Source organism: Capricornis sumatraensis, chromosome 8 (genome assembly GCF_032405125.1).
Source record: "Capricornis sumatraensis isolate serow.1 chromosome 8, serow.2, whole genome shotgun sequence".
Classification (NCBI taxonomy): Eukaryota; Metazoa; Chordata; class Mammalia; order Artiodactyla; family Bovidae; genus Capricornis; species Capricornis sumatraensis.
The window spans coordinates 72,789,614-72,805,790 of NC_091076.1; the positions used below are offsets into that span (position 1 = coordinate 72,789,614).

General features: G+C 49.8%; 1 protein-coding gene across 2 annotated transcripts in view; it reads left to right on the top strand.

The window, feature by feature from the left end:
• The window catches only part of RPH3AL (rabphilin 3A like (without C2 domains)), a 115,604-nt gene that overhangs the window by 58,590 nt on the left and 40,837 nt on the right, over nucleotides 1-16,177 (top strand). Inside the window, exon 5 of one of the 2 annotated variants that reach the window (XM_068977857.1) lies at nucleotides 4,181-4,267. The exons of the other annotated variant lie outside the window; for it this stretch is intronic. Coding sequence (XP_068833958.1) covers nucleotides 4,181-4,267 — 87 coding nt within the window. The remainder of the gene's footprint in view (nucleotides 1-4,180; nucleotides 4,268-16,177) is intronic. 2 annotated transcript variants of the gene reach the window in all.

A 16,177-nucleotide genomic window follows, 5' to 3' on the forward strand; every position in this document is an offset into this window, starting at 1 on the left:
TCCTCCGCTGGGTCCGCAGGTCTGTTCTCTACATCCGCATCTCTGTTCCTGCCATGCAAAATGAGGCACCTGTTCCCTTCTACTTGGTGGCAGCTTGGGGACCCTGCCTTGGGCTTCCCTGATAGCTCAGTTGGTAAAGAATCCACCTGCAGTTCAGGAGATCCCCGATTCAATTCCTGGGTCGGGAAGATCCCCTGGAGAAGGGATAGGCTACCCACTCCAGTATTCTGGGCTTCCCTTGTGGCTCAGCTGGTAAAGAATCTGCCTGCAACGCATGAGACCTGGGTTCGATCCCTGGGTTGGGAAGATCCCCTGGAGAAGGGAAAGGCTACCCACTCCAGTATTCTGGCCTGGAGAATTCTGTGGCCTGTGTAGCTCATGGGGTCACAAAGAGTCGGACACAACTGAGTGACTTTCACTTTCACTTCTCATGTGGGGACCCACCATGAAGAATGGGGGCTCTGCGTGGAATGAGTCAGGGGCTCCCAGTGAGGACGAGAAGGCCGGCCTGGAAGTGAGGTGCCCGAGCTCTGTGGTCTCCCAGACCTTGTCGCACCTTTGACTCTGGCCGGCAGTGTGGGAAGATGAAGGTGATGATGTTGGATGGAGGGCAGGGTTCCAGGGAGTCTTGGGGTAACCGAAGCAGCCTGGATTATGGGGATGCTGAGGAGGGCGCTCCATAGACCTTGGACCCAGTCTGCACTCACAGGTGACCTGCAGGATATCCCCGGGGAGGGGGGTGCAGTCAGGAGTGGTCACAAGGAGGGCAGGGCATACATTCCTGCCCCTACTCTTAGTAAAGGACCAATGGTGTCATTTCCTCTGTGGGCAAGCCTGGCTTCATGCTCTACACTTAGAGTGAGGCCAACCAGCAGCAGTCCCAACCCCTCCCCCACCCCAACACTCCACCCTGAACGAGGCTCTTCCTGGTCTGGTCTCCCATTCCCCCACCAGTCAGCATCACTCAGTATGGACCAGGCATTCCTTGCCCCCAGCTGCCAAGTGAGTATTTCCTGTCTCTGTGTGTCTCTTCCCCCAAGCTGGTCAGCACATTCCAGGAGGGACCCCCTCTTGCCTTCTCAGGTGTAATATTAAAAGTAGCTCTTCTTGGGGGACTCCCCTGGTGGTCCAGTGGCTAAGACTCCGTACTCCCTTGTGCAGGGGCCCGGGTTCAATTCCTAGTCAGAGAACAAAATCCCACATGCCAAAACTAAAACCCAGCACAGCCAAATAAATACAGTCATTAGATTTTTTTTTTAGTAGCTCTTTTTTGCTCCTTCATTTATTCTACAACAATTCATGATGCTGCTACTGGAACCAGGGAGATGAAGAGAAACAGGCTTGGCCTCTGTCCTCCAGGAGCTCACAGCCTGGTAGGGGAAGTGACTGTAGTTACATAGCCACGAGGATGAGGATAAGATCTCGGTGGAGGACAAGAGGCAAGAGCCTGGTAGGAAAGCTCCAGCTGGGTAAGAAGTCAGACAAGGCTTCCTTGAAGGAGCTGTGCTTTTGCCAAGGTCTGAAGGATGAGTAGGCTGATAAGGAGAGAGTATGACCAAGTACATCCCAGATGGAGCAAGCAGCGCGTACCAAGGTTCGGTGCAGGAAAAGCAGATAGAGGACCAGGGCCTGAAGTCAGGTCAGCATGGCTGGGGCTTGAGAGTAGAGGGCCAAGTGGTGGAGCAGGGGGAGAGGGGTGTGAGCTGAGGCCCCAAGGAGGTAGGTGTGGATGGGGAGGGTGGTGGAGGGGGGCGGGCAGTATGAGCGAGATTTAGAGCTCTTGGAGATGGATTATTCAGGCGGGCATGAGGGAGAGTGGGGATCAAGGATGACTCTGGGTTTGGGCTGACATGATTGATGGGTGTGGTACCCTTTACTGAGACGGCCATGCAGGACTCTGGTTACTGCCTGGCTTCTTACGTGTGCTGTGCTGATGAGCACTTTCATGAATCAGCTCCCTTGATCCTCCCAGCAGTGGCATGCACCTGCTGGTTACCACCATTTTCAAGACAAGGAAACAAAGCCCAGAGAAGGTGAGTGACAAGTCTAAGGTTGCCTCTAAATGGCAGACTGTGTGCTCTGCTGCCCCAGAGCCTGTATCTTGTGGCCACCCCCTGAGCCACCCCCCTTTTCCTGAGCATGTGCTAGGCTGGGATGCACCTTTGCAAAAGGAACACGTGGAGCTTCTGAGTTAGGGCCAGAAGGTAGACTTAGTTTGTCTAAGGCTCAGACGCAGTTTCCAGCTGCAGGAAGCATGAGACGATCAACCCCTAGAAGCCGGCACTCACTCACCCAGGGCAATTCTGCTCAGTGGAAGCCCACTCGGCAGGCTTCCCCAAGGCCTGGCTGTCCTTGACATGACTGTGCAGTGTTCCCTTTGCACTGAGTTGATGTGGTGGCCGGCTCACACTCCCTCATCTACACAGAGTCATGGGAATGAGCAAGAAAAACAGCCAAGTGGCTTCAGTACCTTGTTCCTCTCTTTACCCTGGGGAGGAGGGGCCCATGTGTGTTTCCTGAGGCCCAGCTTATGGGCTTATGGGGGGCCCTGTCCTCAAGGTAGAAGGGTTGGGGTGAACTTTGGGAAGGGCAACAAGAGGTGGCTCTAGGCGGGGAGGGAGATCTCCAAACCAGGTCAGGGCTGATGACTTGGAGCGCCAGGCGGACAGTCTGTGGGCTCCCAGAGAGGCTGAGCCCCAGCCTGGCACAGATCCCAGCCCAGGCCTGGCACAGGGGTGGCTGGGGCCCATAGCACCCAGGGGACCCTCCCCAGACACACTGCACTGCCAGGACCCCAAGCCTGAGATCTTTGTGAGAGCCAGGCCCAATCAGACTGGGGTGGACTGTCCTACCAACCCGGAGAGAGCTGAGCTTGAAGCAAGTTACAGTGTATTTGGAGAAATCAAAGAAAAGTGATGTCTCTTGTACCTGAGCATCGAATGGAGGCCAGTACAGACATGCCCCCCCCCCCAATGATGTATCATAGCTTCCCTCCTGCCACGAACTGGCTCCCCACCTCCTGAGGCTCAGCTCCCCCATCAGGCGGTGACAACATGCTCAGGAAAGCCAAGCTGGTGACATTTCCCTCTCGGCAGAGAGGTGTGCTCCTTGCTCAGTTGGCAGCCTGCAGAAAAGGCCAAGCCAGGGATCCAGCCTTCCCTTAGGGGGAGGGGGAGGGAGAGAGCTCCCCACCCTGCAGGGACCGGGCAGCTTCCAGGCGGCAGAAAGACTGATTGATTAGCTGGTGTGACTGTTTTGTAAGGAGGACACACTGTCCCCTAATCAGACTCTGCTGGGTTAGCTGGGATGAGGTCTCAGCCCCCACCAAGCCCCCTTCTGCCTCCTGGTGCGTTTCATCTGGCTTTTCCCACTGCTGCTTGTGGCTGTGCATTTGGAGGAAGCAAAATACGTATTTAGAAGTGATGAGCTTAAGCAATTCTGTAGAAGGAAAAACGCCGCAGAAACTAGGTTCTGGCTACTTATGTGTCCGGAGGCTGTTATATAACAGCTCGAGAGGCAGACCTGAGTCTGTTACTTGCTGTGTGAACGGGAGGACTTTCTCAAACTACTCCCTGCAAGATGGGCCCATTTCTTATGTATACTGGGGTGGCTGGGATGGTTAAATGAAGGGCCTTGGCATCAGGGAAGTGCCTAAGCGGGCACTGGTATTTCTCACTACATCATCACCTCACCTTGTCAGGCACACAGGTGAGTTTTCTGCGTGCTTATAGCCATGTATATGTTCTCTTTGTTGAATAACATCATTCCCGCCCGCACTTCCAGGGGGCGACGCAGCCTGCCTGTGAAGGCCGTATCCTACTTGGTTGTGTTTGCTCCGCCTCTGGTACTGGGCGTTTGGGTTGTTTCCAGTTCCTTGGTGTTGAACGTGATGCAGCTGTGACTCTCAGCAAGCTTATTTCTTTGATGTGATCCCAACAGGATGTGCTTGTTGGGGGTGAATTTCTATCGCGGCCATCCAAGGATGGGTATACATCCTTGGTGCCCCACAGCCAGCTGCTGGGTTCAGATGATGTGTCCTTCGGGTCATCTCCCCTTGGGGCCTGAAGCCAAAACCGTCCCCTCGGAAGACGACGAGGGCTCCTGGGTTATAGTTTTCCCAGCCCCTTGGCCGGGGAGGAAGGGACTGAGTATTTACCTTCCTGTGTCCTCTCTCTTGTAGAAAGTCTGCACCAAATGCGGGATCGAGGCCTCTCCCGGCCAGAAACGGCCCCTCTGGTTGTGTAAGATCTGCAGTGAGCAGAGAGAGGTAGGGTGCCCGGGGCAGTGGGGCGGGGGAGGGACCGGCCAGGTCAGGGCGGGGCACAATGGCATTGGGGGAGGTTCATGGCTGGTTGCTTAGAGGGGCTTCGCAGGAGGTCAAGGAGGGTGGCCTACCCAGGGCAGCCAGGGGCGAGAGTGGGGAGGGGCAGTCTGCTGTCTTGGAGCACAGAGGCCACAGTGGGCCCGAGTTCTGCTCTGCCTGGGGTCCTTGGTTTCCTCAGGGAGCCCCTCGCACTGAGTGTAGGTGCAGGTGACGTTTTGTGGGGGGCTGTATTTATCGTAACAGAAATGGCTGCTCCGGTTGAAGGTTTATTCTGGGCCTGGCACCACGCGAAGTTCTTACATGTAGGAATTCATTTCATCCCTATACAACGCCATGTGTGTGCTCCGTTGCCTCAGTCGTGTCTGACTCTTTGCGATTCTGTGGGCTGTAGCCCGCCAGGATCCTCATCCATGGGATTCTCCAGGCAAGAATACTGGAGTGGGTTGCCACGCCCTCCTCCAAGGGATCTTCCCAACCCAGGGATCGAACCCAAGTCCCTTGCATTTGCAGGCAGGTTCCCAGCACTACCTGGGAAGCCCCCATATAACCCCACAGACGAGTGCTATTATCATCCCCTTTTATTGATGGGGAAATGCGGATGCAGGAGGTTAAGTATCTTGTGGTCACTGAGCTAGTTAGTGGGTCTAACACCGTGGTCTTGTGACGACACTGCCCCCAGAAGTTTAAGTTTCCATCATTCTAGTTCTGATCCCATTTTAAGGGGAGAAATCAAGGCTCAGTGAGGACTCTGAGGTGAAAACAGATGGGTAGGGTCTAACCTACATCTCCTAACCCCCACACCCAGGACTTTCCTCCCTACACCAGGATCGAAAGTGGGGCCAGAACAGTGGAGGACATTGTCAGGCTGCTCCTGGAGAAGGTCACGGGTCAGAAATTTCAGGAACAAGAGGAGTCAGGTGGAGGGAGAATGCTCCAGGCTATCCCAATGTGGATTTACATTTTTACTTCTCTGCTCGGTGATTAATATGCGCCTTTCATCCGAGGATTCGTAAAATGTCTTTAGTTACAGAAAGTCCTCAGCTGTGACATCCTTGAATCTTGCTGCCCTGCCATCTGAGTGTCCTGGAAACCCTGCCCGATACTTTTCTGAGCCCCTCCATGCATCCTCCATCGTTCCTAACTGTGCTTTCTCATTTATTTCTTTATCTTTCTGTTTTTAATTTTTGGTCACACCTTGCAGCATGCCGGATCTTAGTTCCACGACCAGGGATTGAACTCATGCCCCCTGCAGTGGAAGCGGAGACTCTTAACCACTGAACCACTAGGGAAGTCCCCTCTTTATCTTTTCTGAGATAGTTGTTGGTAAATTCTTCAGAACAGGCTTTTAGCTCACGAACTCTTTGCTGGCTGGCTTTCTCATGATAGAGTGTTTTGGAATTGAGGTTTGTCCACTCATCTTGAGTGGGAGTCAGTTTCTCTCTCTTTCTCCCCCTGCTCATCACCTCCACCCAGCTCTCCTTGCCAAGTGATTTCGAGTTGCCTCCACCTAGGTCCTAGGTCCCTCAGTGCAGGGCCAGCTCTCTTGGGTTAGTGATGAGCTGTGTGTCTGCAGTAATAATGGGATTATCCCTGAAGTCCAACATCAAAACCATAAGCAGTCTGGCCAGGCCCTGGCTATGTGTGTACTTCTTCCAGCCTATATCAGTGTTCACATCTGTAGGTCAGCTTTACCCTTAGGAGAGGGGCGGAGCGGCACCTCTGCTTCTTGTAGCCTCCAAGTGGAGAATGACCAGCCTCCATTCTCAGGAACTCTAGCTCTGGTCCCCCACCTCCCACGGGACGCTTTCAGTCCCCATACCCCTGAAGAATGAGTCTTCCAGCTGCTTCCACCTGCCTCTGGACCCTGAGCCCAGCAGGCTGTGCCTTTAGCCCCTCAAAATCATAAATATTGGGAGTTTCTGATCCATCAAGATGCAGATCTTGTTTTTGAGCACAGTTGAGTTGGACATGACTGAGCGACTGAACTGACTGAGCTTCTCTGTTGGAATCTTCATATATCACTGGCCGCATCTTTGAAATAGGGAAGACAGCAGGCAGGGCCTCTAGATGTGAACTAACTTCTACACTCTATTGCCTGGAAGTCCTTGATTTCTCCTGTTGAAATGGAGACGATAATACCTATTTCATTGGAGATACTGTGAGAAGTCGGGAACACCATTAACAGTACACCAAGTATCTGGAATGTCCAGCCTAGAATAGGTACTCTGTCAATATTAGAGGCCCTCCTCTCTCACCCAGCTGGAAAATCCCCCTTTGAATTTGAGGTCTTTCTGGTCTTCAAGGGGTCCCTTTTAAGATGCAGACGTCCCCCCTAAAGAGGGGATATATGTGTATATATGTATAGCTGATTCATTTTGCCGTGCAGTAGAAATTAAAACAACATTGTAAAGCAACTATACTCCAATAAAAAATTTTTTTACAGATGAAGGCATTCACAAGATAGGAAAATTTCCTAAAACAGTATCTTGTGGGAGACACCTGAGCAGGATGAAAAGGCACAACTGAGGTGTGGGAGGACAGAGATGAAAGAATTGTCAAGGGAAGGGAGGAGGAGTGAAAGATAAGACGAATTCACCAAACGTAATAATTTAGTGGAGGGCTTGGTGTGGGAGCAGCTGCCCCCGTCGAGCCCCATCGCGAGTGCCCCTCAACTCATTAATAGTCCTGAGCTACCACGGACAGTGTCCACCACCAGCCTGTCCTAATCTCCAGAGCACTCCAACGCCCAGAAAGGTCCAAAATAGCTTAGGATGAATTTTCTTATCTTTCCTACGGCAAAGAATATGAGGCTATGCACTATGCTATCAGTCTGCCCTTGAATTTCTAGAGGCCGATAAAATGGAGCAAGATCAAGGATGCTGTATTCCCCCTCCACGTGACCAGGCAGACTAGGTTTAGGAGGTGTGGATGGGCCCTGAAGGTCTGCGTGTCTGAGTCTGGGTGCCTGTGCGCACCAGATCCAGATGCTGCATTTTCCTGCCTCCTTTTAGGGTGGGACAGTGACAGAGTAATTGGTTTCCTAATGCTTTTTTTCCACAGAAAAATATCTAATCACAACAAAGAGATAGCTAAATAGAAAAAGCATTTGAAATGTCATTTTCAGTGCCACACAGAGCTGGTTCTGAATCTGTGATAAAAATGTGGAGTTCTATCCTACAGGAAAAAAAAAACAACACACACACACATCCTAATGGAAGAACTTGCATTTTTTGCTAGAAGCTCTCTTACCACTCGGCCCCAGCACTCTTATCTTCTTTTCCATTTGACTTTTCCCTTCTGTCATCTTTGTCTGCAATTGTAAGTATTTTTTCTGGAGTGAGTTGAATGCTGGTTGCATGTCCCTGGGGCGTCCAGTTGGCACCGCTACCTGTTGTGTGCACCTCAGTGATGCAGCGGTATCAGCTTCGGCCCCTCTGCTCTGGAGGAGTTTACAGTCTCATGCGTTTATTCAGCTGGGTACTCAGTGCGTATTTACTGAGCATCTTCTGTGTGCCGGGCAAAAGAGATGGAGACCACACGTGCAATAGAGTAAATTCTGCCACGTCACAGATGATGGAAATGTACTCAGGGGAAGGGGGCGATGGGAGTAGCTGCTGTTATATGCAGGAGTTGAGGAAGGGCTTACTGATAAAATGGACTTTTGAGCCGAGGTCTGAAATGCACTCTGTGGCTGTGTGGACAGAAAGCATTCCAAGCAGAATGTACTACAAGTGCTAAGGCCCTGAGGCAGGTGTGTCCTTGGTAGGTTTGAGGAGCAGCTAGGAGAACTATGACTGGCGTAGAGTCAGAGTCGGGAGAGGAGCTCAGAGTTGTGGCCGGGGTCCCAGATCGTATTGGTCCTTGTAGACCTTTGGGAAGACTGGCTTTTACTCTGAGTGAAATGGGGAGCCTTTGGAGGTCTGGAGTAGAGGAAAGGCATGACCTGAATACTGCCCCAAGTTGTAAAGGATACTCTGGCTGCTGTGTTGAGAATAAGTTATAGACTGTAATGTTAGAGCTAGTATCATGATATTTCATCTTTCTTATTTAACATTACCCCGGATATTTCAGTTCTTCTCTTGTGACCCTTAGAACTTTTCACTTTTAAAAATATATACATTTTACTCTTTTCTGATTTCAAGATTAATATGGATCATTGACACTCACAATGTGTAGAAAGCATAAGAAATACAGGCATCCCCAAAATTCATAATCTTACCATCCAGAGGCAATTACTGTTAATGTTTTGGCATAATTGCTTTCTTTTTTCTGTGTCTTTTTTTTCTCTGTATAGTTGAACCTCTGTTTTAAAAGTAACATTTTAACGTAAGCACTTCTCAGTGTAATCAATAATTCTTTGTAAACGTTCTGTCATATGGATATTCTGCTAATTTAGGCCATCTGAGTTATTTCCCTTTTTCCTTCTCACTGCTAATTGCTTTATATATCTGTATACTTAGCTCTTTGCCCACATTTGAGATTCTGTCCTCAGAAAGGATACTTAGAAGGGAAAGATAGACACCAGTACTCACAGTCCCCCTTTTAAATTGTATGTATGTATTTTTGGCTGTGTGGCTGTCACTGTGCATGGGGTTTCTCCAGCTGGGGCGAGTGGGGACTGCTCTCTGGTTGTGCCGCGTGGGCTTCCCATCGTAGTGGCCTCTCTCGTTGTGGAGCACAGGCCTCAGGAGTTGCAGCAGACGGGCTCAGTAGTGGCGCACAGCCTTAGTTGCTCCAAGGCATGTGGGATCTTCCCAGACCAGGGATCGAACTCATGTCCCCTGCACTGGCAGGCAGATTCTTAACCACTGGACCACCGGGGAAGTCCTCACTCTTTTCTCGAGATATTGCTTTTGATTTATAGTTTGCTGGTCTGTGCAATCTTAAGTAATGACATGTGGACAGTGTATTTTCTGAGTCTTTTGCTAGTCTAATGATAGCTGTTGCTTTCATACGAAAAAAGACAATGGCTTGACTGACAATGCAATTAATGACTGTCTTTCCCACTCAAAATTCTGTGAGTTTGCTGTCTGTTGTCTAACTGATCGCATGAGCAAAGAGCCACCATGAGGGAGGGAGGCAAATGCAGCAACTAGGAGAGCTGGTGCTCAAGGACCTAGAAAGAACAGTGAGACTGTCAGAGAAACATTTGAATTTTTAATTTACTGTTCATTTTTTTAACTGCACCATGCAGCTTATGGGATCTTAGTCCCCCGATCAGGGATCGAACCTGTGCCCCCTACAGTTGAAATGCAGAGTCCTAACCACTGGACCACCAGGGAAGTCCAAATAAGTTTTTAAGTTGGATAAAAGAGATAAGAGAAGCAATAGAAATCAAATTGAACCAATAAGACGTTTGAAAAATGAGCAAGCAAATTTGGGAGAAAAAAAAACCAAATGAACCATTTTCCTTTCTAAAAATGAAAAATGTTATTAATGAACTTGAAAACTCAATCAAATGATACTTTGGTAATTTTTTAGACCAGTAAACCTTGTCATTCCCATTAACAGCCACAGATGTTTCCTTATCATTTGCTTCTTATTAATTGGTTTTTTTTTTTTTTTGATCCCTGGTTGGCACTCCCAACAGCTAGGAGTCCCTGGCCCCTGATTTCCACTCTACTAACTGCCATGAAGATGATGTTTTTGTGACCACATGAAACTACAGTCTTTACCTAATTAAATCAGCTGCTTATATAAGCATTCAGCCAGGCAGCTGCCTGTCCCACCTCATTGCCATTCCCTCTGTGAACGGGCATGTTCCTTGGTCATTTTCCTGGTTTCCTTGTTGGTAAATGAATAAACTCTGATATATCTTCAAGATTTAAAGACACAGAAAAAGGACTGAGACAGCCCTGAATAGACTGTTTCATTTGTTTTCGTATTTGGCTGTGCCGGGTCTTAGTTGCGGCACTTGGAGCCGTCAGTCTTCATTGTAGCATTAGGGATCTTGAGTTGTGAAATGTGGGGTTTAGTTCCTTGTGAGTGAAAGCGTTAGTCACTCAGTTGTGTCTGACTCTTTACAGCCCCATGGACTGCAGCCCACTAGACTCCTCTGCCATGGAATTCTCCAGGCAAGAATCCTAAAGTGGGTAGCCTTTCCCTTCTCCAGGGGATCTTCCCCACCCAGAGATTGAACCTGGGTCTCCTGCATTGCAGGCGTATTCTTTACTGTCTGAGCCACCAGGGAAGTTCCCTGACCAGGGATCAAACCTGGGCTTCTGAATTGGGAGCAGTCCAGTCTTAGCCACTGGGACCACCAGGGACATCCCCAGTGGACCTGTTAACTAACACATCAGACATCCCTGAGGAACTCCAAGAAGGACCTTGTGACCCAGAAAACAGTTTCCAGGATGCAGTGTACGTGACAGGATGCAGGGAAGACAGTTTCCAGGTGCAGGCAGATACATGCCCTGAAGTCAAAGCTCGAACAGGAAATGGCAGGCAGACAAGATCTGATGCTCAGCATAAAGTAGTTTTAAAGTCAAGAACGGAGACGTGAGGGAGAAGTCTAAAGCCAGGCTTATGCTTTTATTCCCTTTTTAATAACCTGGTATATTATTTATGTCTATATTTGGAAATTAATAATTTTATCTGACTAGGCCTAGGTCATTTTCATTGATTTTTGTCTAGGACAAACGTATTTGGGTCTTCGATTCAGGAAAGCTTTTCAATTATGTTTTTGCTTCCTGCTTTGTTCCGAAACTCTTCTGCTTTCTTTTGGGGAGCACCTTTTAAAAGTTTGTTGTTTTTACTTCTTTGGCCCTGCTGGATGTTCACTGCTGCCTGCAGGGTCTTCAGTTGCAGCATGTGGGATCTTGGAAGGTCCCCCTGGGAGCACTGTTAATTTGAAGAGTACATTTCCACTCTCTGTCGTCTATATGCATCATTTTCAAGTTCTTTTTATTTTTCTCTTCATCCTGAAAAATCATAAAGCTTTTCACGTCATTGACTCTTTGTTTTTGGTCTGAGTTTGATGGTTTCCTGTGTTTGGTCTTGGTGGTTGCACCTGTGCCTTCAACCCCCTTCTGATGCCGTGAGCTCTGCAGGCCCAGGGTTTACCTGAGGCAGCGCGAGCACCGTCCACAGCCCCTCTCCTTTGTCTGGGATTCTGCTCCTCCTCTGAGGCACTTTCACTCTGCTGGGACCTGGCCCTCTGTCTATCAGAACTAGGGAGGACTTGGAAAACTGCAGCCAGTTGGTTTGGCTCTCCCCTGCTGCTGCTAAGTCACTTCAGTCCTGTCCGACTCTGTGCGACCTCATAGATGGCAGCCCACCAGGCTCCCCCGTCCCTGGGATTCTTCCCACAATTGAGCTTTACTTGAAGAAAATAGACCTTCCCAGATGCGACTCACCATTGCCAGCTCCTTCCCACTCCCACCTAGTTACTTTCTGGGAATCTGTGTCCCATCCATAAAGACAGAATTGGAGGAGGGAGGGCACCGGAAACTCCCAGGAAGACCACCTAGGGGCAAACTTGATCCTGCACCCTGACCCCTGCCAAGCAGACAGAGGTGGCCGGTGACACCCGTTTCATCCATCCCACTTGTCTGTCTTCAGAGGGGAGCCTGACTGTAGGTTGACCGTCAGATCGCTTCTGTGCTGGTATCTGTGTGCCCTTGATTCACTTGCTTTCTCGGGTGTGTTAGTGCAAGCTGGAGAAGGACTGCATGGGAGCTTCTAACATGATGCTGCAAGCCAGAAATTTATGTCATTGATTGTTTAGCCTCTAATCCAATTCATTAAAAAAAAAAAAATGACTCACTCAAAATGGTACTGTAATCAGGGGGAAAGTTAATTGGAATCTAGATTCTCCAGGAATCTAGAAACCATTCCTCCAGCCTCTAAAATGTCTGCCTTTGGAGTCAGAAGACTTCTATGAGGATGCGGGCATGCTCTGAGGGGGATGAGCTAGAAAGGGGAGAAGAGCAATTTATAAGTAATGGGAAGCTGATTAGTACAATTAGAGCATTCCTCTCCACTCAGCGACCGGCCGCTGTGCTTTCCCTGTTTCATTCCGCATCCTGATTATAACTCATCAGAGGCCGGGCTGCACCAACACTCACTGTGTTTCCCCGCAGTGCTTTGCATATAAAAGGTGCTCAGAGGGTTTGTTGATTGAAAGACATTTGCAAAAGAGGAAAGCTGGCTCCTTGTTTTGGAGCACCTTAGGACCTTTCCCCAGCAGGATTTTTTGATTTCCCTGAAGTCTTATCACAGAGGACCCTGGCTGGGGTCCCACAGGGCCCCCTGATGCTAAGTCTGTATCTCATCCTCTGGCCCCTCACTCCTGCTTGTTGATTGAGTAGAAGGAGGAACGTGGCTTCACATGGTGGTTTTTCAATCGTCTCAACCCACCCTGCCTGGAGGGTGACCAGTAGACAGCTAAGGCCCTGGCGGGGAGGGTCCATCTTGGCACAAGCCTTCAGGAGGCTGGGAGGATCAGGGGCTTCCAGGCCCTGTGCCAGCGCCCGTGGGAAGCAGCCATGCCAGCCGAGCCCAGCAGCCTCGTGGCACCTGGCTCCCAGGCGGGCGGCCCGTGCTCACTACAGGCTGCCATCTGCTTCCCCACGCTGCTTGTCTTCTGGCCCTGCTGTTACTTGCAGTTTGGATTTTAGCTGCAAACGACTTTGCCAGAGAACCCCTCCGGAGGCCCATGAGTGTGTTCAGGGGTGGGTGGCTGGCGCTGGGGTGAGCGGGGGCGGCTGCCTGAGCGCCCCATCATCTGCGTCTGGCTCACCCTGCGCTGCTGGCACTGTGGCCCCAGGGGACCCAGATGGTCACACTTCCTCAGTGTATTGGTCACCTCCCACATGCCTCGGCTCTGCCAAGCAGAACTGCTATCACTGCAGGTCCCTGGCCTCCCACGCAAGCAGAAGCAGCAGGGGGAGGAGGGTCCTGGGACCCCCAATTTCCCCTTCTTCCTCTGGGGAGGCAGAGTGGTCTCCCACCCTCTCCCTGCTCCTTCTAAGGGTGCCTACCTGAGCCTGTGTCCACGCACTGGAGGAAAACCTGAGTGCTCTGAGATGCTGTCTGATCCAAGAGGGAACGCGCTTTCTCACTATTGCGCTCTAGTCTGCTGAGCCCAATGTCCTACCTGGGAGTCTAATCTGGTTCTGAGTAGCAACATGAACTCCGCACCCACCTCAGGCCGGTCAGTATCTCACTTCATCTGATCACTGGACAGATGTATTCCTCATGTATTCACTGTTGTCTCATGTGACAGATGGGGAGACTGAGGCTTAGATAAAGTAGCTCACTTCCCCAAAGACACTCGGTAGTAATTAACAGAGCCAGGGATTGAAGCCGATGTTGTCGTTCAGTTGCTCAGTCATGTCCCCTTTCTGCAACCCCGTGAACTGTAGCACACCAGACTTCCCTGTCCTTCACTATATCCCTGAGTTTGCTCAGACTCATGTCCATTGAGTCAGTGATGCTATCCAACCATCCCATCCTCTGTTTGCCCCCTTCTCCTCCTGCCTTCAATCTTTCCCAGCATCCAGTGAGTCAGTTCTCCGCATCAGGTGTCCAAGTATTGGAGCTTCAGCTTCAACATCAGTCCTTCCAATGAATATTCAGGACTGATTTCCTTTAGGATTGACTGGTTTGATATCCTTGCTGTTCAAGGGACTCCCAAGAGTCTTCTCCAGCACCACAGTTCAAAAGCATCAGTTCTTCAGTGCTCAGCCTTCTTTATGGTTTAAAGTCTCACATCCATTCATGACGACTGGAAAAACCATAGCTTTGACTATAGAGATCTTTGTTGGCAAAGTGACGTCTCTGCTTTTTAACATGCTGTCTGGTTTGTCGTAGCTTTTCTTCCGAGGAGAAAGTGTCTTTTAATTTCGTGGCTGCCTCTAAAACGCCTTCTAACAACTCTACTGTCTATCCATTCATTCACTCATTCATTCATACAGTAGTCATTGGCTGTTTCCTATGTGCTAGGTGCTGTTTTCGGCCCTTGGAAAATAGTGATGAACAAATCAGCCAAACATCTCTGCCTTGGGTTTACATTTTAGCAGGGACTGGGAGAGGAGAGAAGGAACAGAAGATAAACATAGCCACAGTAATAGCTAAGCAAATTACATATATATGTTAGAAGCTACATGAAGAAGAGTAGAACAGGGCAAAGAGATCCGGAGTGTGGCGTGTAGGAAGGGGAAGAGGTAGCTATGTTGAACGCAAACCAGCCACCATGACACACCCATAAAGGTGGCTAATACGTGTGTGTGTGATTTAAACTTTTATTTACTTATTTATTTGGCTGTGTCAGGTCTTAGTTGTAACATGCAGGATCTAGTTTGCTGACCAGGGATTGAACTCAGATCCGCTGCATTGAGAATGCAGAGTCTTAGCCACTGGACTGCCGGGGAAGTCCCAGGATAGCTAATGTTTAAAAGCAGGAAATAATAAGTGTTGGCAAGGATATGGAGAAATTTGAAACCTTGCATTGATTGTGGGAAATTAAAATAGCGCAGCCATGGTGGAAAACTGTATGGTGGCTCCTGAAAAAATTAATGACCTAGCAATTCTGCTTCGAGATGAACACCCAAAAGAGCTGAAAGCAGAGACTCAAGCAGATGCTGTGCATCCCAGTTGCCTAAAGGTGGAAGCAACTCAAGCATCTACCGTGGGGTGGACAGATAAACAAAGTGTGGCCTATGCCAATTATTATTCATATAATTGAGCCTTAGAAAGGAATGGAGTCCTAATACATGCTACAGCATGGAAGAACCTTGAAGATATTACGCTAATTGAAATAAGCTGAACACAAAAGAACACATATTGTAGTATTTACATTTATTTGGGGTTTGTAGAATAGTCTCATTCATAGAGATAGAAAATAGAAGGGTGGTTGCCAGGCAGGTGGGGAGAAATGAGGAATTATTGCTTAGCAGACACAGAGTTCAGAGAAGGCAATGGCAACCCACTCCAGTGTTCTTGCCTGGAGAATCCCAGGGACGGGGGAGCCTGGTGGGCTGCCGTCTATGGGGTCACACAGAGTCGGACACGACTGAAGCGACTTAGCAGCAGCAGCAGCAATAGACACAGAGTTTCAGTTTGGGAAGGTGACAAAGCTCTGGAGATGGGATGTGGGGACACACGACGGTATAGTTACAGGTGGTGTCCCTGGACTGTACACAGAAAAATGGTCAGAAAGGCAAATTTTATGTTATTGTATATTTCATTGTGGAAAAAACAGCAGTAGGGAGACTAGCTAGGGTGGGCTTCTTTGAAGAGGAGCTGCTCCTGCTGCTAAGTCACTTCAGTCGTGTCCGACTCTGTGCGACCCCAGAGATGGCAGCCCACCAGGCTCCCCCGTCCCTGGGATTCTCCAGGCAAGAACACTGGAGTGAGTTGCCATTTCCCTCTCCAATGCATGAAAGTGAAAAGTGAAAGGGAAGTCGCTCAGTCGTGTCCGACTCTTTGCGACCCCATGGACTGCAGCCCACCAGGCCCCTCCGTCCATGGGATTTTCCAGACAAGAGTACTGGAGTGGGGTGCTGTTGCCTTCTTCATTGAGGGGGAGAGATGGGAGCAAAGACGAAGGAGGTGTAGCAGGGAGGCTGGTGACTCTCAGGAGAAGCAACAGCCCAGGATGGGGCCACCGCCAGTGCCCGTGTGTTCCCAGAACAACACGGAGCCAGCTCCCCACCTTCCACATGGAGGGTCCTGGGTTCCCCGGAGGCAAGTGTGGGAGGGGTTGGTCCACAGAGGCTCTTTGGCCTGGGGAAGTGGAAAAGGGAGATGACATGGTGCAACAGGAAGCCTTCAGCCCATCAGGAACAGCGCCAGCAGGTCCTAGCGTTTGTCTGTCCCACCACTGGATGCCCTTCCCACTTAGCAACGCAC